This window comes from Engystomops pustulosus, chromosome 10 (genome assembly GCF_040894005.1).
Source record: "Engystomops pustulosus chromosome 10, aEngPut4.maternal, whole genome shotgun sequence".
Lineage (NCBI taxonomy): Eukaryota > Metazoa > Chordata > Amphibia > Anura > Leptodactylidae > Engystomops > Engystomops pustulosus.
In genome coordinates this window covers 69764081-69786244 of record NC_092420.1, presented here as the reverse complement: position 1 = coordinate 69786244, position 22164 = coordinate 69764081, and the positions used below count along the sequence as shown (strand labels likewise).

Sequence of the window (22164 nt, the reverse complement as noted above, 5' to 3'; positions counted from 1 at the left end):
AAAAGGATTTTTACAGTAAAAGTATTTTAAAAATTTTCCATTTACTACACAATAAAAAAAATCAAACCATTAGTTTTGCGAAGTTTACTGGATTTCATTAATCACAGACAAAGAGGAAGAACTGAGGAATGAGTAATGTTCCAGTCATCAGACTCATTGATATGAACGACTTGTAAGTACACATATGTTTACAAATTATTTGTAAGTAAATGTGTAAGTGATGAGAGACTCCCCCATTAAACCCACTGGAGAGCAAATAAAAGCGGCAATTGAAGTACATCTTTGAGCACTGATAATATTCTTTCGAAACTATCCCACTAATGGCTGTTTACCAATATTAGTATATCCCAATAGATTAGTTTGAAAACATCCAGAATGTTACGTTCTTTGAAAATCTTCATTTCCCTGCATTTATTTGCTTCCCTATTAGATCATGCTGTGATAATTGTCTAACCCCATTTGCACAGTACAGTACTCGTACAACTGGATACATTTTTTAATTTTATGCCTTTTCTCATTTTGGGCTGTTAGCTTGGAATATTATGAAATCTATTTCCATAATACACATGCTAGCAGGCCATTTAACTGATATTTGGATATTGAGTTGGCCATAATAACATTTTGTTTTAAGCAAAAAAAAAAAAAAAAAATCTTTTCACCTAAATGGTTGGAATTTTGATTTATGCTTGAATTGGCCTCATTCATATAATAGTAGACACTGAAAACAGGATGTTCTTGATAAAAGAGCCAGACAGAAAACACATTACTGCTGGACTCAAAAAACTGAAAGGTGAATACTTAACTTCCTACAAAAAATTAACCTCTTCCCGGGGAGACAGTTTCATATGAAAAAGGTAAAAATTTTTATCCTGCCATGTGCACAGAGCTGAGGACTGGTTATATACAGTGTATAGACTTGGTGGTCTCAAGTAGAACACACAACCATCTAATGTGTATGGACGAGGATCTCTTCATCTGAGACGATGATATTGGGAGAAAAAAGGTTAGACTGTTGTCTACTGGGATCGGCAACTGCTAGAAGTGTCTGTCGATTAATTTCCTCCTTATATTTAGGACATATTAATAATTAGTCAAACATAACTGTGTATGGGGAGGTCAGAATCCTAAAAGTGCCACCCTAACAGTGTTAGAATACACAACCGGGGTTGGTAAGTGAACAAAGGACCATACATTGGCCAGATTTCATGGACGGGACGTCGAGCACCATAGTCAAGAAGTCACTTCTTCTCCATGGAGCAAGAGCAGTGAACTATCATCATCACATAACACATCAGTCCAAAGGTTTTGCAGCGGCTCCTTCCATCATATATAACCACTACTCACTCCATCATCATGATGTCTAAACTGAGGGCCCGGCATTTTTAAAATAAAGAGTGCAGTAGGGTGTGAGCATTACAGGTTTTACTGGGCAATCATACAGCTTTATGGAGGAATACATACACATTTGTTAAATTCCCTAAGGTTTCAAAATGAAAACAAAATGTTTCATGCTCTACTTGAATCAGATTAGAGGAATAGTTTATATGGCAGGTTAAAGGAAACATCACAGTCAGCAAGAGGCTCCCTTTAATATGGTAAAATAAACTGTAATTTTGGATAATTTTATAGGAGATAGATAGATGATAGGGAGACTGATGGGCAGTACGGTGGCTCAGTGGTTAGTACTACAGCCTTGCAGTGGTGGTCAACATCTGCAAAGAGTTTGTATGTTATCTCTGTGTCTGCGTGGGTTTCCTCCGGTTCCCCCAGTTTCCTCCCACACTCCAAAAAATTACTGGTAGGTGGATTAGACTGTGAGGCCCATTGGGGACAGGGACCGATATTTTCTGAAAGTAGACACTTGCCCCGTTTTTAAAATTGCATCAAAGAGTTTATAGACATGGGCGCCTTCATGCAATTTTGATTCAAACTGAAACATTTTATAAAAAATACTTAAAATTTGACTTTGATGGCAAAAAAATTTGTTCCAAACAGAAAATATTAAATGTAATAGATGGACATGTGTAGAGTTCACAAATTTGCCCTATTGATATGTTCACATGAATAAATCCACATAATATCACTAAAACTGTAATAACTAGATATCTGCTTTTCAACTAGAAATTTTAAGACCGTCACAACCTGCAAAATATAGCAATAAAACAGAATAAAAAGTAAAGGCGCCATAAAACCTATGTAATTTTGAAATCAGACAACCAGGCGATGCATTTGGCAATCAACATTCAAAATTTCCTCTAAAATATGTACAAATCCAGATAATTATATAAAGAAAATATACTTTCCTAAAGCCGTAAGATGTGAGGAGATCATACATACCCCACACCAATATATTCACCAAAATATGCAGCAAAGGAAACTGGAGAAAATTGCACTGAGCATCACACAGATCTATCATTGTTGCTCCCTTACACAATGGTAACCCAAATAAATAACTATATATCCATAAACCAAGCTAATGAGATAATAAAAGTCACTAGATATGCGCCATTGTATTAGCCGCACAATAACAGAACCCTTCGCGGTTCATAAGAATTTGAGTGAGAACGTCATAACATACGTATAGTACAAATAATGGAGGATGGTGGGAACATGTGGGTGTTTTTGGTATTGCATATAACTTTATGGACATGTTCTGGGTCGCGGTGTTAATATGTAGTCACATTGGGGTAGATTTACTTACCTGGTCCATTCGCGATCCAACGGCGCGTTCTCTGCGGTGGATTCGGTCCGGCCGGGATACATTAAGGCAGTTCCTCCGACGTCCACCAGGTGGCGCTGCTGCGCAGAAGAGCATGGAACGCACTCAAGTTCACCGGCCTATTCCTAATGAAGGTAAGTGCAAGCTCTGCAAGCCAGCGCCGATGCGCCACAATCCAATCGCGTGCGCCAAAATCCCGGCACAATTCAGGGGAAATCGCTGCAAATCGGAAATATTCGGTAATCACGTCGGGAAACCGCGAATCGGGCCCTTAGTAAATGACCCCCATTATGTGAAGAGGATCGAATGTTCATCGTATCAGTTTTTTTATTGGTAAAATTGACACAAAATTGACACAAAATAAAAGGCAATGAGAGAGAAAGTGTGTTCTTAGATAGTTTTGCATAGAGAAGGGTTAAAAACATAAATATTAGTTGATATTATCCCTTCTCAAAATGTAGTAACATAATGGAAATATTCACTTTATATCTGTGAGGTGCAGCAGATCCTGTAGTGCAGCAAATTCTCCCTGTAGCCTGAAGGCTAAGAATCTGGATGAGGGGGTACAATTCAGGGGGTTGTATCTCTGGCTCTGTGATACATAGAACCTCACTTCTTGTTTCCTATGAAAGAAGAGAGTCTCCTCTTTTATATGAATTTAAATTTGTGTTTCTAAGTGTTAGGAAAACAGAGATATTAACTGTTAAACTGCCGTCGGGAGTGATTTTTATATATAAAAATCGCACCTCATATTCTCACTTTAAACCTGAATATCTCTGGATCCATGGCACCTAGAAACACAATTCAAGATTCATTTTAAAGAAGAGCTTCTCCCCATTCAGGGGGCCCTGGGCAATTGCCACCTTTGCCTACCCATAGCGCCGGCCCTGGTGCAAAGTCACTGAGACATAGACCCTCCTTGCTCTAAATTTATTATTTGCATAGACATGTTTTCAGAATAGGACAAAAATTCATGAATCACGACTTTCCGTTTAGGTGCAAACTGACGCCAGTCCCCACCTTGGTCTATGTGCTGTGACTTTCCTTTCTTTTGTGACTTTTTACAAACAACCCCCATGCAGTGCCTTTCTACTGCACTGTTTACAAGTTTGCAGGACTTTGGGTCCTGCTGATGCAGCCTGGATCCAGCACTAACACCCTGGATTGGAAAAGCTCCAATCTGGGATGTCCATCTCCTTAGATACCACATTCAAACAAGGACCATGCTATTTAAGTAGCTGCAGAGGGAGCTCATTCTGCCACTCATGTAGCTGTGATTGTCGGGTACCAATGGTGCCATACACCAGCCTGGAGACAAGTAAAGGATCCCAGGGCTGCCTGTGAAAATGCAAGAAAATGGGCTGAGCATTAACATGGAAAACAGGTGCAGGGATAAAGGGCTAAAAACTTAAAATTAATTACTTAACAATATTTAATAGTTTACAATAATAAATGTTTAATAATTCCTTTATTTATACAGTGCACACAGATTACGCAGCGCTACACAGGGCAAATCAGTCCCTGTCCCCAGTGGGGCTCACAATCTAATGAGCCTGCCAGTATGTTTTAAGGTCTGGGAGGAAACTGGAGGACCCAGAGGAAAGCCAAGCAAACACAGAGAGAACATACAGACTCTATGCAGATTTTGACCCTGGGACTTGAACCCAGGTCCCCAGTACTGCTAGGCTGCAATGCTAAGCACTAAGCTACCGTGTCGCCCCTTTATTAATCTAAGTGACTTTTGTTCTTAAAATGAATTTTATCTAATTCCTTCCAGCATGAAGGTTATTGAATCGTATACATTTTTATCTCTATGTCTAGAAAAAAAAATCATATATTGGAAATATTTTTATTAGATATTAAGGCGGTGGTAAAATGAAGTGTAATTATTAAGATTACATTTACAAGCGCTGCCATGCAAATACTGTCTGAGTAATTGATGATGATTGCTTGATGAGATGAGTGTTTTCAGGCAAGCACATTACTATTAGTATCAACACAAACCATCATACATGCAATATACAGGATATTGAAATATTGCTCTCTAAATACATTTGTCAAGCTTTTCGTATGGTTCAGCAGATTTGTGTGATCCATTATATTTCCCTCTCTGCCCAAGATGTGTTTATTTCCTATCCTTGCAGCCATCACTCAGAGAGTACAAGTATGAAATTAATTAACTGTAGATCAATCTGCAGCGTTAACATTGCTACTTGTTTTATTTTCCTTTCTTGAATTTCCATGTGTGAATAATTCAGTTTTTCTACTAAACCAAAAAATATAGCACAATCAAACCGAGCCGACAAGCAGCTTGTGGTTTTTTGTTGGGATGATTCCATTCTCCAGACACCGGAACAATGTTTGCTTTGTTAAAAATTTTCTTTCATTTCTGCTGGTATGTTTGAAGAAAAGATTCATCTAAATTATTAAAAAATCCCTTTAAAACTTCCTATCATTCCACCTTTTACTGTTAATAATTGATGGAAAGACAAGCAGAGAACACATTATAAACTTGTAGTTTTTGTTCTCATGCAGTGCAACATGGGAGGACTTTTAAGACAACCACAATTCACAATATACTAGTAAAAGTTAAAATCATTGTATGATGTATGGTCCACGTAGTACGTGATTTTTCACACAAATTAAAAATTATTGGTACATGCTCGGTCCTTTAAACACAGTCATTTGGTGGCCATATTTCACAACCCCGGACTGAACACAGTATTTCCATCTGGGCATTCAGGTTTAATTAAACTCTTCTGCCATATACCGTATATACATTTTTTCAACAGGATGTTAATTAAAAAAATAGAACCCGTGTGAGGATAATTTTCCATAAATGTAGCCATGTTGTCCCTTAGAAACACGATACCAGTCCTTGGATATGGCCTCCCTTGTAGACTGGCTAGACGTGTGCTATTGAGGCACCCAACCACCTGGATTCAGTTTTCATAAAAGGGGTATTCCAGGAATAAACATAATTCATATACAAATGGGCACTCAAAATATAAGCTAATGTGTAATTAGTTGTTATTTAAAATTTTGCTCCCCTTAGAAGAAAAATGCTGCTGACATAGACTGTAATGAAGAATTAAAATGCTACTGGCCCTTTAATCCGTCTGTTAATTTCCTCCGCACGGTCCGTTGCAGAACATACACAGGACAGAAGATGGCCGCTGGTCACATGTCCACATCACATGTCCTGCACCTGCCTGGGCAGGTCATGTGATCAACACTATGTTTGGCTGTAGTTGGTTGGTTGCAGTGCATCCAGTATGGCCGGTGCTGTGGTGATGGCAGTTACACATCATTACTATGGTAACAGAGCAAGAAAGTCTGTTACATCATCACTGGGAGCAGAGCATAAGAGGTGGGAGGAGTTGCTGAGAACTAAAGGATCATGGAACTTGTATTTTCCAGTGGCGGCCATCTTAGTAATAACTCCACCTACTTTAGAGAGGCCATAAATTTAGTAAATCATAAAATCAAACTAATTAAGCTCCATTTTGCGACTAATTACATTGAGTATTGTTGTATTCATTTATTTATATCATTACGTTTTTTTGTGTCAGACATTCATATTCCCGGAATACCCCTTTAACACAGAAAGGCTGTTGAATGTTCAGTAACTACGGGCAATTTCATATGTAAAAACAATACTTTTTTTGTACAATCACTCCAGAAGAAGTGGTTGTATCCAAGGACACCAATCTTAATTCTAAGAGATAACATGGCTACATTTATGGGAAATAATTTTTTTAATAAAATCCAGTTGTAGAAATGCATATACAGGCGGTCCCCTACTTAAGGACACCCGACTTACAGACAACCCATAGTTACAGACAGACCCCTCTGACCTCTGGTGAAGCTTTCTGAATGCTTTACTATATTCCCAGGCTGCAATAATCAGCTGTAAGGTGTCTGTAATGAAGCTTTATTGATAATCCTTGGTCCCATTACAGCAAAAAATGTTTAAACCCCAATTGTCACTGGGGCCAAAATTCTTTTTGTCTGGTTCTACAATTATAAAATATACAGTTTCGACTTGCATACAAATTCAACTTAAGAACAAACCTCCAGACCCTATCTTGTACGTAACCCGGGGACTGCCTGTATATATATATATATATATATATATATATATATATATATATATATATACACATGGCAGATGAATTCAATTTAATGTCAATGACAGATGGTAATACCCCTTTAACTTGAAAAATAAGACAATGCTAAAGATTCCCACTGGTACATAATACCTAAAAGACATGACAGAATAGGATGTGATGGAGTCGTTAAGTGTGCATGAAGAGGGCTCACGGGGTGAGTGCTCTTCATACATTGGCCCACATTTTTGATAAGCCCCTGCACCATGTTTTTTTCAGTGCAAATGTATTTATAAAGTGTCTGTGTCACAAAGCAGGCAAAGCTGTATTGGAATAGATTGTCACTAGAGATGAGCGAACATGCTCGTCCGAGCTTGATGCTCGTTCGAGCATTAGCGTACTCGAAACTGCTCGTTGCTCGGACGAATACTTCGCCTGCTCGAGAAAATGGCAGCTCCCGCCGTTTCGCTTTTTGGCGGCCAGAAACAGAGCCAATCACAAGCCAGGAGACTCTGCACTCCACCCAGCATGACGTGGTACCCTTACACGTCGATAGCAGTGGTTGGCTGGCCAGATCAGGTGACACTGGGATAGACTAGCCGCTGCCCGCGCTGCTCGGATCATTCTGTGTCTGGATGCCGCTAGGGAGAGAGCTGCTGCTGGTCAAGGAAAGCGTTAGGCTGTTCTATTAGAATAGTGTTAGGCAGGAGTGATTCTCCAAGAACCCAACAGCCCTTCTTAGGGCATCAATAACGTTCTACTTTTTTTTTTTTTTATTTGCATCTAGTACCATTTTGTGAGGAATTAGCAGGGGGACTTGCTACCGTTGTGTTTAGCTCTTAGTGGCACACATATCCACCTCAAACACCAAAGTGGGAAAATTTAGTAGGGGTTGGATTTCAATTAGGCACAGTCTGCCATTTTTCCTTTTTTATTTTACGTTTATTTTGTTTAATAACTCAGCGTCATCTCATCTGGCATAGTAGTGTGCTTTCATACTTGGCTAGAAAATAGCCATAGGAGAATCCAAACGGCTTACTTACGCCTACAGTAGCGTTATATATTTGATTTCTGGTTGATCTGCTGGTGGCTGTACTTGCTGCAGTGCATCTACTAGCCAATTGTGAGCAATTTGTAGTGAGACTTGCGACCGCTGTGTTTTGCGCTTAGTGACGCACATATCCATTGCAAAGACCGAAGTGGGAAAATTTAGTAGGGGTTGGATTTCAATTAGGCACAGTCTGCCATTTGTCCTTTTTTATTTTACGTTTATTTTGTTTAATAACTCAGCGTCATCTCATCTGGCATAGTAGTGTGATTTCATACTTGGCTAGAAAATAGCCATAGGAGAATCCAAACGGCTTACTTACGCCGACAGTAGCGTTATATATTTGATTTCTGGTTGATCTGCTGGTGGCTGTACTTGCTGCAGTGCATCTACTAGCCAATTGTGAGCAATTTGTAGTGAGACTTGCGACCGCTGTGTTTTGCGCTTAGTGACGCACATATCCATTGTAAAGACCGAAGTGGGAAAATTTAGTAGGGGTTGGATTTCAATTAGGCACAGTCTGCCATTTGTCCTTTTTTATTTTACGTTTATTTTGTTTAATAACTCAGCGTCATCTCATCTGGCATAGTAGTGTGCTTTCATACTTGGCTAGAAAATAGCCATAGGAGAATCCAAACGGCTTACTTACGCCGACAGTAGCGTTATATATTTGATTTCTGGTTGATCTGCTGGTGGCTGTACTTGCTGCAGTGCATCTACTAGCCAATTGTGAGCAATTTGTAGTGAGACTTGCGACCGCTGTGTTTTGCGCTTAGTGACGCACATATCCATTGCAAAGACCGAAGTGGGAAAATTTAGTAGGGGTTGGATTTCAATTAGGCACAGTCTGCCATTTGTCCTTTTTTATTTTACGTTTATTTTGTTTAATAACTCAGCGTCATCTCATCTGGCATAGTAGTGTGCTTTCATACTTGGCTAGAAAATAGCCATAGGAGAATCCAAACGGCTTACTTACGCCTACAGTAGCGTTATATATTTGATTTCTGGTTGATCTGCTGGTGGCTGTACTTGCTGCAGTGCATCTACTAGCCAATTGTGAGCAATTTGTAGTGAGACTTGCGACCGCTGTGTTTTGCGCTTAGTGACGCACATATCCATTGCAAAGACCGAAGTGGGAAAATTTAGTAGGGGTTGGATTTCAATTAGGCACAGTCTGCCATTTGTCCTTTTTTATTTTACGTTTATTTTGTTTAATAACTCAGTGTCATCTCATCTGGCATAGTAGTGTGCTTTCATACTTGGCTAGAAAATAGCCATAGCAATAGGATAGCATCGTTTGGTTTTAAAAACTCAAAAACACAAAAAAAAAAAAAAACACAAAAAAAAGTTAAAAAAAAATTAAAGCTATAACTCTCATTTTAAAAATGTTTAACCCGAGGGCTAGGGGTAGAGGACGAGGGCGGGGACGTGGGCGTCCAACTACTGCAGGGGTCAGAGGCCGTGGTCCTGGCCGGGGTGAGACACCACCTGCTTATGAGGGAGCAGGGGAACGCCGCAGAGCTACACTCCCTAGGTTCATGTCTGAAGTTACTGGGACTCGTGGTAGAGCACTGTTGAGGCCAGAACAGTGCGAACAGGTGATGTCGTGGATTGCTGACAATGCTTCGAGCAATTTGTCCACCAGTCAGTCTTCCACGCAGTCCACCCATGTCACCGAAATCGCCACTCCTCCAGCTCCTGCACCTCAGCCTCCTCCCCCCCAGTCTGCCCCCTCCCAGGAAAATTTGGCATTTGAACGGGCATACTCTGAGGAACTGTTTTCTGGACCCTTCCCACAGTCACAAACCACTTGTCCGGTTGCTGCTGAGCAATTTTCCGATGCCCAGGTTTTCCACCAGTCACAGTCTGTGGGTGATGATGACCTTCTTGACGTAGTGGAAGTGTGTAAAGAGGTGTCCGACGATGAGGAGACACGGTTGTCAGACAGTGGGGAAGTTGTTGTCAGGGCAGGAAGTCCGAGGGGGGAGCAGACTGAGGGATCGGAGGATGATGAGGTGACAGACCCAAGCTGGGTTGAGAGGCCGGATGAACACAGTGCTTCTGAGGCGGAGGAGAGTCCTCGACCAGAACAGGTTGGAAGAGGCAGTGGTGGGGCCAGACGGAGAGGCAGGGCCAGAGCTGGTGCATCAGCGCCAAATGTGTCAACTAGTGAAGCTCCCGTGGCGAGGGCTCTTGCGGCGAGGGCTAGATCTTCAGAAGTCTGGAGGTTCTTTAAGGAAACACCGGATGACCGACGGACTGTGGTGTGCAACATTTGCCAAACCAGGCTCAGCAGGGGTTCCACCACTACTAGCTTAACTACCACCAGTATGCGCAGGCATATGAATGCTAAACACCCCACTCAGTGGCAACAAGCCCGTTCACCTCCGGCCGTGCACACCACTGCTCCTTCCCCTGTGTCAGCTGATAGTCAGCCCCCTGCCACAAAAACCCCATCGTCGTCTCCACGATCCTCCACAGCATCCACCAGCGTTCAGCTCTCCATACCCCAGACGCTGGAGCGGAAACGCAAATATAGTGCAACCCACCCGCACGCCCAAGCCCTTAATGTGCACATCTCCAGATTGCTTAGCCTGGAGATGCTGCCCTATAGGCTAGTAGAGACCGAGGCCTTTCGCAACCTCATGGCGGCGGCCGCCCCTCGGTATTCGGTCCCCAGCCGCCACTACTTTTCCCGATGTGCCGTCCCAGCCCTGCACCAGCACGTGTCAGACAACATCATCCGTGCCCTGACCAACGCCGTTTCTGACAAGGTCCACCTGACCACGGACACGTGGACGAGTGCTGCCGGGCAGGGCCACTATATATCGCTGACGGCACATTGGGTTAACTTGGTGGAGGCTGGGAGCGAGTCTGACCCTGCGGCTGGTCATATACTGCCGACGCCGAGGATTGCGGGGCCTACCTCGGTCCAGGTGTTTCAGGCCTACTATGCCTCCTCCTCCTCCCACCCCTCCTCCACCTCCTCCTCCGAACTACCATCCGTGGGCACGGCGCCATCAGTCGGTAGCTCTAGGCACAGCAGCAGTGCCGTCGCTAAGCGACAGCAGGCGGTGCTCAAACTGCTGAGCCTAGGCGATAAAAGGCACACCGCCCAAGAGCTATTACAGGGCATCACGGCGCAGACTGATCTGTGGCTGGCACCGCTGAACCTGAAGCCAGGCATGGTTGTGTGTGACAACGGCCGTAACCTGGTGGCGGCTCTGCAACTCGGCAGACTGACACATGTGCCATGCCTGGCCCATGTGTTAAATCTGATAGTTCAGCGTTTCCTCAAGACATACCCCAATCTGTCTGATTTGCTCACGAAGGTGCGCCGCATCTGTGCGCATTTCAGGAAGTCCAGCACAGATGCTGCCACTCTCAGGGCAGCGCAGCGCCGCCTCCAACTGCCCGCTCACCGACTGTTGTGCGACGTGCCCATGAGGTGGAATTCAACACTGACCATGTTATCCAGAGTTTACCAGCAGCGCCGAGCGATTGTAGACTGCCAGATGTCAACTTCCACCAGAACTGGTAGTCAGGTCAGTCAGCTTCCTCAAGTCTACAATGAGGAGTGGACGTGGATGTCTGATATCTGTCAGGTGCTGAGTAACTTTGAGGAGTCAACACAGATGGTCAGTGGCGATGCTGCCATCATCAGCCTCACCATCCCGCTGCTTGGCCTGTTGAAAAACTCTCTGATCAGCATGAAGTCGGAAGCTTTGAGCTCGTCACAAGAGACGGGGGAAGAAGATTCCCTTGTTGATAGCCAAAGCACCCTCAGGTCTGTTTCTCAGCGCATATCGGAGGAGGTGGAGGTGGAGGAGGATGAGGAGGAAGAGGAGGAGAATGTTGGCGAGACACAAGAGGGGACCATTGTTGAGTCCTTCACTGTTCAGCGTGTATGGGCAGAAGAAGAGGAGTTGGAGGAGTTGGAGGAGGAGGAAATGGACAGTCAGGCCAGTGAGGGGAGTGAATTCTTACGCGTTGGTACTCTGGCGCATATGGCAGATTTCATGCTAGGCTGCCTATCCCGTGACCCTCGCGTTCAAAGAATTTATTCCAGCACCGATTACTGGGTGTTCACTCTCCTGGACCCACGGTACAAGCAAAATCTTTCCACTCTCATCCCTGCAGAGGAAAGGAGTGTGAGAATGCATGAATACCAGCAGGCCCTGGTGCACAAGCTGAAACAGTATTTCCCTTCTGACAGCGTTAGCGGCAGAGTGCGTAATTCTGCGGGACAAGTAGCGAGGGAGAGTAGGCGAGCAGGCAGCTTGTCCAGCACTGGCAAGGGTACGCTTTACAAGGCTTTTGCCAGCTTTATGTCACCCCAGCAAGACACTGTCACCTGTCCCCAGTCTCGGCAGAGTAGGGCTGATCTTTACAGAAAGATGGTGAGGGAGTACGTAGCTGACCATACCATCGTCCTAAATGATCACACAGCTCCCTACAACTACTGGGTTTCAAAGCTGGACATGTGGCACGAACTGGCGCTGTACGCCTTGGAGGTTCTTGCCTGCCCTGCCGCTAGCGTCTTGTCCGAGCGGGTTTTCAGTGCAGCTGGTGGCATCATCACCGATAAGCGTACACGCCTGTCGACTGACAGCGCTGACAGGCTGACGCTTATTAAGATGAATAAAGCCTGGATTTCTCATAATTTCCAATCTCCACCAGGTGAAGGAAGCTCAACCTGAATAATTGATCCACTCCTCCTCCTCCTCATTTTCCTCCTTCTCCTCCTCTTTGTACAGTAAAGCAGAGGAAACTGGCTATTTTTTGACAGGGCCCACTGGCTCTAGCTATAGTACTTTATGCATTTAATTTTTCTGGAGGGCCACCTACCCGGTCCTCTGTTTTAAACAATTTTTGGGAGTGCCACATACAGGCACTCAATCTATTCAATTTTTCTGGAGGGCCACCTACCCGGTCCTCTGTTTTAAACAATTTTTGGGAGTGCCACATACAGGCACTCAATCTATTCAATTTTTCTGGAGGGCCACCTACCTGCTCCTCTGGTTTGAAAATTTTTTTGGACTGCCACATACAGGCACTCAATCTATTCCATTTTACTGGAGGGCCACCTACCTGCTCCTCTGGTTTGAAAAATTTTTGGGACTGCCACATACAGGCACTATCCAAATTAAATTGTCTCCATAGCAGCCTCCACACGTTGTCTCCATTGCTACCTCCAAAAGTCGTCCATATAGCTGCCTCCATACATCGTCCCTTTATCAAACGAGGTGTGTCAGGCAGAAATTTGGGTTGTTTTCATGGATTCCACATCAAAGTTGTTAACTTTGTCGCCACCCTGCTGTGTTATCCACAAAATATACTGGCAAACTTTTATCATTTAGCAATATTATTTCAGCGCTTTTTGCGCATCTGTTTACATTCCCCTCACCCGGCATATCCTAAACTTATAAGAACGCTACTACACTTGATCTTATACAAAAGGTTCTTAGAAGTGCTGTTTGGGGAGTAGCCTAGAGACAGGGGCTTGGATTGGCGAAAGCTCGCCTGGCAGCGGAGCGCCAGCTTCAAGCGCATCAGCCGCTTCTTGCGCATCTGTTTACATTCCCCTCACCCGCCATATCCCAAACTTATAAGAACGCTACTACACTTAACTTGGTGCAGGCTGGGACCGAGTCTGACCCTGGGGCTGGTCATATACTGCCGACGCAGAGAATTGCGGGGCTTACCTCGGTCCAGGTCTCAAAGGCCTACTATACCTCCTCCCAACCCTCCTCCACCTCCTCCTCCTCCGAATTACCATCCGTGGGCATGGCGCCATCAGTCGGTAGCTCTAGGCACAGCAGCAGTGCCGTCGCTAAGCGACAGCAGGCGGTGCTCAAACTGCTGAGCCTAGGCGATAAAAGGCACACCGCCCAAGAGCTATTACAGGGCATTCCACATCAAACTTGTTAACTTTGTCGCCACCCTGCTGTGTAATCCACAAAATATACTTGCAAACTTTTATCATTTACCGATATTATTTCAGCGCTTCTTGCGCATCTGTTTACATTCCCCTCACCCGGCATATCCTAAACTTATAAGAACGCTACTACACTTGATCTTATACAAAAGGTTCTTAGAAGTGCTGTTTGGGGAGTAGCCTAGAGACAGGGGCTTGGATTGGCGAAAGCTCGCCTGGCAGCGGAGCGCCAGCTCCATGCCAAGATCCAACTAACATAGTTTTAACTGCAGCACCTTTAATCTACTACTAGTTCACTGCCTCCATACATGGTCCCCTTATCAAACGAGCTGTGTCAGGCAGAATTTTGGGTTGTTTTCATGGCTTCCATGTTAACTTTGTCGCCACCCTGCTGTGTAATCCACAAAATATACTGGCAAACTTTTATCATGTACCGATATTATTTGAGCGCTTCTTGCTCACCTCCTTTGGTTCCTCTCTGCCACCCATTGGTTTGAAGCCTGAGTCCATTTAGGGTATGTCGCCATGCCACTCTCTAGCCTGCTGCCACTGCCTCTGCATGCCATCCCCTATAGTGTCAGGGTCAATTATTGCATGTTTTAGATGCTATCTAGCTTCATTCTGTCACTCTGTCATGGCCATGCTGTTGCCCATAATTTTGGCATAATGGTGCGATTATGCAGCCTCAGAGGCATCCATGCATGCTGCCCCTGCTGTTTCCTGTCCATTTCCGTGGTGTTTCCATCCTTTTCTGAGGTTCCCAGGTGTTTGGCCAAGCTTCCCTGTGCAGAGCCTTGGTCCCCTTGAAAAATGCTCGAGTCTCCCATTGACTTCAATGGGGTTCGTTATTCGAGACGAGCACTCGAGCATCGGGAAAAGTTCGTCTCGAATAACGAGTACCCGAGCATTTTAGTGCTCGCTCATCTCTAATTGTCACCCATCGACCTGTGCACAATGCACAAAACCTGTTAAAAGAGTTTTAGATGTGGAAGTGGTAAAACAACTCCGTGTGCTGGTGTGTGATGTTGGAAGATACATCAGGAGGCTCCAGCCTTTTTAGTTTTTTAGCTTTTTAGCCATTTAGCTTTGACTTCAATCTTTGGAAACAACTTCTACCCTCGAGGAAGTCTCCAGCAGGAGACGAAACGCATGGGAAGCCTTCCACCTCCTATCCATTTTTAATTGTTTTTATACATCTATTTCTCTTGTTGGCAATCGCTGTAAACAAGCATCAGTTATTTTAGTACTTTACACTGGGTATTCCTTGTTTACAACGCCCTATTTCAGCCTACAGGATACACAGATCCCTTTTTCTCACAAATTCACACATTCCTAGTAGAATCCGATTTTTCTTCAGTATTCTCTAAACCAATTCTCGCTCAATGTTTGGCCTTTATTCAGAGAAGTAGTTTTTGTAATTGCTTAAATGAAAGTTTGACGATCCTCCACGCTGTGCTTCAGTATGACACTAGACAGGACGCAGCTACGTGTTTGCGCTCCTTCCTTCTGATTGCAGATTTGTGTGTTTGTCTTTTTACATTTAAATCTACATTATTCTGCAGACAATGTATGATAGAACACTATGAATGGGAAATGTACATCAAGGCCATTACATGCCGCTAGCTGCAAGGAAAGGCAACGCTGTTCACAAATGATGAAAAGCAGAAATGTTTATTATATTCTTGCCTCCTACAGCTTGGGAAATCTGGCGTTGCTGATCATTTCGTTTTTTTGTTTTCTTATAAAATGCCTCATAATTGGAAAGAAAAAACAAATCAGGGTTATTCAGGATTCTACATACCTGTCCTATAATGTCTGCAATTTTAGGGATAGGCTTTCCTTTTTGATGTCTGAAAGTGGGTGGGCTTTGTCCATCCCAGTCTTGAAGCTCCTCAATGCTCTTAAGATAGAGAAGAGCCTTCAGACCTGTGCAATAATCGTCAATCACGGTGAAGTCTTGATTCTGTATGGCACTGCAAACCTAGGAATAATTCAAGAAAACAAGTTTTTGAAGGATTGTGTTGAATTCCAGTGTGTTCCAGAACATTCTATATTCAGAGATTATATGAAGACTAAGCCAATTCATAGGCAAACAGAGTGGCTAACAATCTCAAAAGAGAACCATATTATTTTGGAGAAACATTGTCCTCATAGATACTGATACAATCCTTGTGGATTAAACCTCAGTGACACCATTGATCAAATGGGGTGATGTATCATTGTCTTTTTTGTCTATTTTTGGCGTTGTTTTGGTGCAGTTGTGGTATAAATGCTGTTTTGCGACTTTCCATTGCAACAAATGAACATAGGACAGTGCAAAGTCACTGTGACATAACCCCCTACTTGTACGAAATTCATTATTTGCATGGACAAATTTTCAATATAGGACTGAATTCATGAATTGGGACTTTCAGTTTAGATGTAAGTTTTGGCGCAGATTGATGCCAATCTTCAGTTTGCTCTATGTTCTGCGACATTTGATTTTTTTTTTGGGACAGTTGCAAGAAATCTGAAAGCATAGGACACTCACTGTCAGCAGATTCATCAAGGGCCAAAGCCACTTTAATTAATCTGAAGGCAGATAATCCAGCTAATCCAAATACAGACACAGGGGGCTATGTATCATTGGGCAGCTCCTTGGTGCAGTTCTACTTCTGTTTTTGGAGCTCCATTGCCCATTAGATTCATTAAAGTTGCTTTAACCCCTTTCTTTGTTCTTATGGTCTACTTTCTGTCTGGGTTTTTTTTTTTTTCAAAAAGTCCCCAAAAAAGCCTAAAAATTCCCAGCAGGGAACTGGAGTAACTATGAGACTTTTTATGGAACTTCTTGCAAAAGCCAAGTCATGAATCTAGCTTTGCACAGTGTTGCACTAATAGCAGTTCTATGTTTACTGCAAATTAATGAAGAGGTGGAAATAGTCCTGCAAAAAATTTTGGTAGTGAAAAGTCCCAAAAGCCTCAATGCAACTTTTTTGAGACTTTTTTTTTACACCAAATTGGTGCAATGAGCCGCCTAAGGATAAATTACTTCCATTGTTTTTCTATCGGAGTCTTAATGATGTTTTCTATTCTAATTGACCCATAATATAACCCTATATTTGTTTAGAAATCCACCTAATACACAGTGGCGGCAATTTATAATTAAACGGCTCCTTACAATAGTTCTATATCTGTCTTTAGCGCTCCGTTGCCATCAGATTTATTAAAGTGGCTTTTGTCCTTGTTGAATCTGCTGGCATTGTCTTATGTCAATATAACAGTCACATAACAGTTTGTAACAACTGTTTTGTTTGTAACAGTCACATAAAAAGTCGCAAAATACTATAAAAAATTGCAGAACATAGGCCAGCGTGGGGACTGGTGTCAATTTGCACTATAACTAGCGCTTAGACATAAAGTCACAATTCATGAATTCAGACCAATTGTGAAAACTAGTCTATGAAAATAATGTACTTGGTACAAGAAAGATCTATGTCACAGTGACTTTGCACTGTCCTATCTTTGTTTGGTGCAATGGAAGGTTGCAAAACACAATTTGCACCACAAATGTACAAAAACAATTCCATATAAAAAAAACAATAAAACATCAACCCCAGGAATTTGCTTTCTAGTCCTCACGGTTCCAAACTAATCAATATCATTATTTCATTCTCTACTGCCAGATGGGTAAAGCCAAGCTATCTGCTTTCACCAGGACCTCCCATTGGGCAGTAGCGAACCTATTTAGCATATTGGATACTAATAGTATGCTCATAAAGTTTTCTACAGAACTAAATGATATTGATTCCTCATAAATTATAGGGATTAGAGAAATAATTCCTAATCTGACAGAAATTGTTGATTGATTTCTATTAAAAGATGTTAAGAGTTGAGTTTGGTGAATGGAATATCACCAAACGCGTCCTACACACAAGCACAAAAAGTGTTAAAGTATAATAAGGAGTCATGACACATTGTATATTATCATGACTCCTGGTTCCTTTAGTGACCAGTATGTCTGAAATTACCACACTGTAAAAAGTGGATTTCTTCAGATCTGTCTATGGGTCATTACACAGCCAATGTCTGATAGGGACTGCCAATAATGAGTTCAGGATTGATAAGGTTTTTTTTTTTCATTTTCAACAATGAATGGAAACACCCCATCAAGCATACTTTTGAATACTTACTTGTGAACCACATGTTAGGACCAAATCCTGGGCGAGGATATGGCCGGGTGGAGAAGGAAGGGTGAGCACTTCTCACCCCTCTCCATTGGAAGTCGAGTGGCCGCTCAGTCACGGTGCACAGAGACGCTGTGACTGAGCACCAGTTGTTTATGTAAAATAATTGTATTTCATAAAGTTCCAACATGGGTGGGTCTCAAAAGCACTTAAAGCCCTATATTTTGTCATTGACAAACTTTCTTGCCTCTGAAAGATGCCTCAAATCAGAATATCGGAAATGGGATAAAGCTTTGAGATGGAATGGATAAGGTTTTTTAACTTCCTCCATTCATTTTTGTATTGGATGTAGTTCTCAAGTGGAATCTACCATGAAAAAGATGGATCATCTTAGAATTCTTAAAGGAAACCTACCATTTCAAATGGTAGGGGTAAGCTGTAAATACCGAGCACCATCTCAGGGAGAGCTGGTGCCGGTACTTACTTTCGTAAGTGTTATTAACCGCTGTATCGCGGTTTTAACACTTTTTAAAGTTTATAGCAGAAGCTGCTTCGGCGCTGCATGCGATAGGAAATGCCAGAGACGTTGCGCACGGTCGCGCCGAAGAAGCTTCTGCTATAAACTTTAAAAAGTGTTAAAACCGCGATACAGCGGTTAATAACACTAACGAAAGTAAGCACCGGCAGCAGAGCTGGTGCTCGGTATTTACAGCTTACCCCTACCATTCGCAATGGTAGGTTTCCTTTAACACATTTATGTTACTCAACCTGACTATTATGCTTTGGACTATTAAGCCTGCACAGAGACACCATGACTGATTGCCATAGGCTTCTGCCAGATCACGGCCACATTTACGGCCAAGTGAATTTAGACAGTAGTTTATTCACACCTGATTGTTGAGGCTGGGGATTGTCCTAAATATGAAGTAAATACGAAGCAAACTTTGGAAAAGTCTTAATTACAAAATATTTTCCCATTGTATGTCTTCAGCTCCCATTCAGACTGGTGTGTCTAAATAGTTACTAGAACATCTCATAACCCTCAGCAGTTTTGGCTTTCAGTATCTTTATGCTGATACCATCAATTTTACATCTTTTTACATCAATTGCTTAATATTTGCACCCAACAGTAGATAGACTAAGAAGTTTTCCATGTACTCTTAATACATTGAACTCAATACTAAGGCAGTATGCAGTAAGCTTCTAAGCTCCCTCTTGTGGTGACAGGATGAAACCTGAACTTTATCATCGAAACCTACAGATTTGATGCACTGTATCATAAAATGGAGCTCCTCCAAATAAATGTAAATGATACAAAGAAAATCAGATTAATTTAGTTGGTAGAGAATCTAAATAGTAAACATTCACTTTCACCTATGTTTAAAAAAAAAGGTTAAGAACCGCTGTTTTTGGTTTTCGAATCAAAAGATCTAAATCTAAAATGCACTTATAGGATTAAAATTTCATTATTCTGTGTCTACAAAACACATTCACCCTGCACAAGTAATTTGTGTTTTCCCTTAATCAATATACTGAGCCATTCTGTACTTTTACAAAATTAAATATTGTACAAGGCGAGCCGAAGAATTTGCAATCTGTAATATATGGCCAATATACTGAAGCCATTTGCTTAATTGTAATTTAACATTAAATGTGATATAATGTGCTAAGAAATTGCTACAGTTAAGGTCACTCTGGTGATTGCATGACCAATTTTAGCTTGATTCATATACCTCTCCTTGCTAAATCTCTCTTCCCCAGCTGCTGAAAAGTGCTATTTTATTTGTAGTATCTGAGTGTCTTATCTACAATCTACTGTCGTTCAGCTAAAGAATGAGCACTTAGAAAAGCTGTAAATATTTATCGCCGACATTAGTTCTACATCATGAATTCTTGCACTAATCATTAACTGCTACCGGATTAACTTACCTTCGATCCGTGAGCATGTAAACAGCAATCTGCTCTTAGAGTCTAAACTGCATCAGGCTTACAGGGTAACAAGTAAAATAAATTATATGTATGGGGGGACAAGGATTGCCATATGCAATGAGGATGGCACAAACGGAATAGATCACCGATTCATAGTGGCATGGAGCGTCATGTCCAGTGTCCCACATGTGATTCAGTTATGCATTTTACAGTTAAAGGGATTGTCCACTTTCTACAAATAATTGATAAGCTTTGTCTAAGGAAAAGTTATACAATTTTCCAATATACCTTCTGTATCAATTCCTCATTGGTTTCTAGATCACTGTTTGCTGTCCATATATAGAAAGCGTCAACTTGGAGGGCATAGAAATCTGACCCTGGCCATGTGATGGACAGGCAGGTGCACAAACCGTTATATAACATGGCTCTGATTACTCTCTGTGATAATAAAAACTTGTGCACCGGCATGTCACATGACCATGGACAAATTTCCATCCACTGGAAGTAAACATAGAAGCAAAGGAAAGCAAGCAAGAAATCTATGAACCAGATTGATCCAGGAAGCATATTGGAAAATTGTATAACTTTTCCTTACACAAACCATATGAATTATTTGCTGAAAGTGGACAACCCCTTAAAGCGTCACTGTATCATGACATCTAAAGTTGCTTGGTAGAGAGTTACCCAAAGAGCTTTATTATGGTATTATGGAGCTCCCAAGTAGTCATACTTTTGGAGTACTATAGAGATGCAAAAAAAATCTAAGATATCCTATAGGAGGGCCAAGTATAAATCAACCCCATTTTATTAAATTATTATTTTTTTTAATATTTTCTTTATTTTCTAAATACTTTTTAAAGCATTCCTCCCATTATGGAAAAATATGGAACAAAAATATGATTTTTTTAATACTTAGAAATAAACCCTTTGCAATCAATGTTGGACTGGGGTCCCACCAAATACAATTATTCTAGGGGCCCAACTTCCATCAATTCAATGGAAATAGAACCTAGTAGATGCCAAATTGGATTCTCCTTTCCTGCGCCTCTAGGCTGTGGTATTGGTTTAGCACCTGGACCGCCCAAGGATCCTTTGGTACTTTGCTGGGTCATTCTGTCCCTACATGTACACTCCTAGTGTGCAAACAACCTGCCCAGTAATGACAAGCTTTTGCATACCATATGTACAGTATTTGGGATGATGGGGTGATTGTCACTATGGCGCACACTGGTAGTCAAAAGTGATTCGGAGAGTACTTCATAACAAAACTGTTTATTGGTGTCTCGGTAACACAACACGTTTCGGAATCAGCGGCGATTCCTTTTTCAAGTGAGGAGAGACTAGAAGCTCAGGTCTTAGGTTTCTTCCCAGCTCTGGGAAGAAACCTAAGACCTGAGCTTCTAGTCTCTCCTCACTTGAAAAAGGAATCGCCGCTGATTCCGAAACGCGTTGTGTTACCGAGACACCAATAAACAGTTTTGTTATGAAGTACTCTCCGAATCACTTTTGACTACCAGTGTGCGCCATAGTGACAATCACCCCATCATCCCATGCATCTGATCCAGACCGGTGTGGCTACTGCGCTCTGATGATCCCGTCAACAGGCAGCACCTGAGTGGTACTCAGCTCAAGCCTTCCACTAGTGTTGTGCCTGGAACTTGCACAACTCTATCTGGTGAGCCTCATTCTTCCCTCCCCCATCTGAATTTGTCCATTGTTGTACAAACTACTACTCTATGAGCGCTTTTTGGTATCTCCCTGTTCGCCTTTCCTATATGTACAGTATTTAGTCTCCAACTGGCAGAGTGCCAAATCAGTTTGGAGGTTTTCAAAGCATCTGAAGCACAAAAATATAAAAAAAGTGTATTTAACTTCTATGGGCTCTAATGATGATGTAGTGAGGTCTGAGGAGGCCACTGACTCGCCAAAGTCTGAGTAGAGCTCAGTTACACTTCTGTTTGCAAGGTTCAGTTCCCCCTTCCATTATGAAAAAGCTGAAAAAATAGCGCCATCTTTTTTTTCTCGCTATTTTAACACACTGTAACGGAAGGCGTTGACGTCAATGGAACCAAAGACTTTCCGTTCACCTGCATTTCTCCTATATTGGAGAGTGTAACAGAAACCCCTGATGCAAGTGTGAACTTAGCCAAAGTGGCGCAAACATGTGAAAAGTTACAAAAGTTGATTTGACCTCAAAATGTTACACAAGTCTTATTTTGCCACCTTTTGAAGCTTAAATTCTGGAATAAGGGCTGGAC

At 42.2% G+C, this 22164-nt stretch overlaps 1 protein-coding gene across 2 annotated transcripts in view; it reads right to left on the bottom strand.

Annotated features, from left to right (window-relative positions):
* The window catches only part of DPYD (dihydropyrimidine dehydrogenase), a 654802-nt gene that overhangs the window by 55666 nt on the left and 576972 nt on the right, over positions 1–22164 (bottom strand). For both annotated transcript variants that reach the window (XM_072127199.1, XM_072127200.1), the window contains one exon: positions 15616–15795. In XM_072127199.1, coding sequence (XP_071983300.1) covers positions 15616–15795 — 180 coding nt within the window. The remainder of the gene's footprint in view (positions 1–15615; positions 15796–22164) is intronic.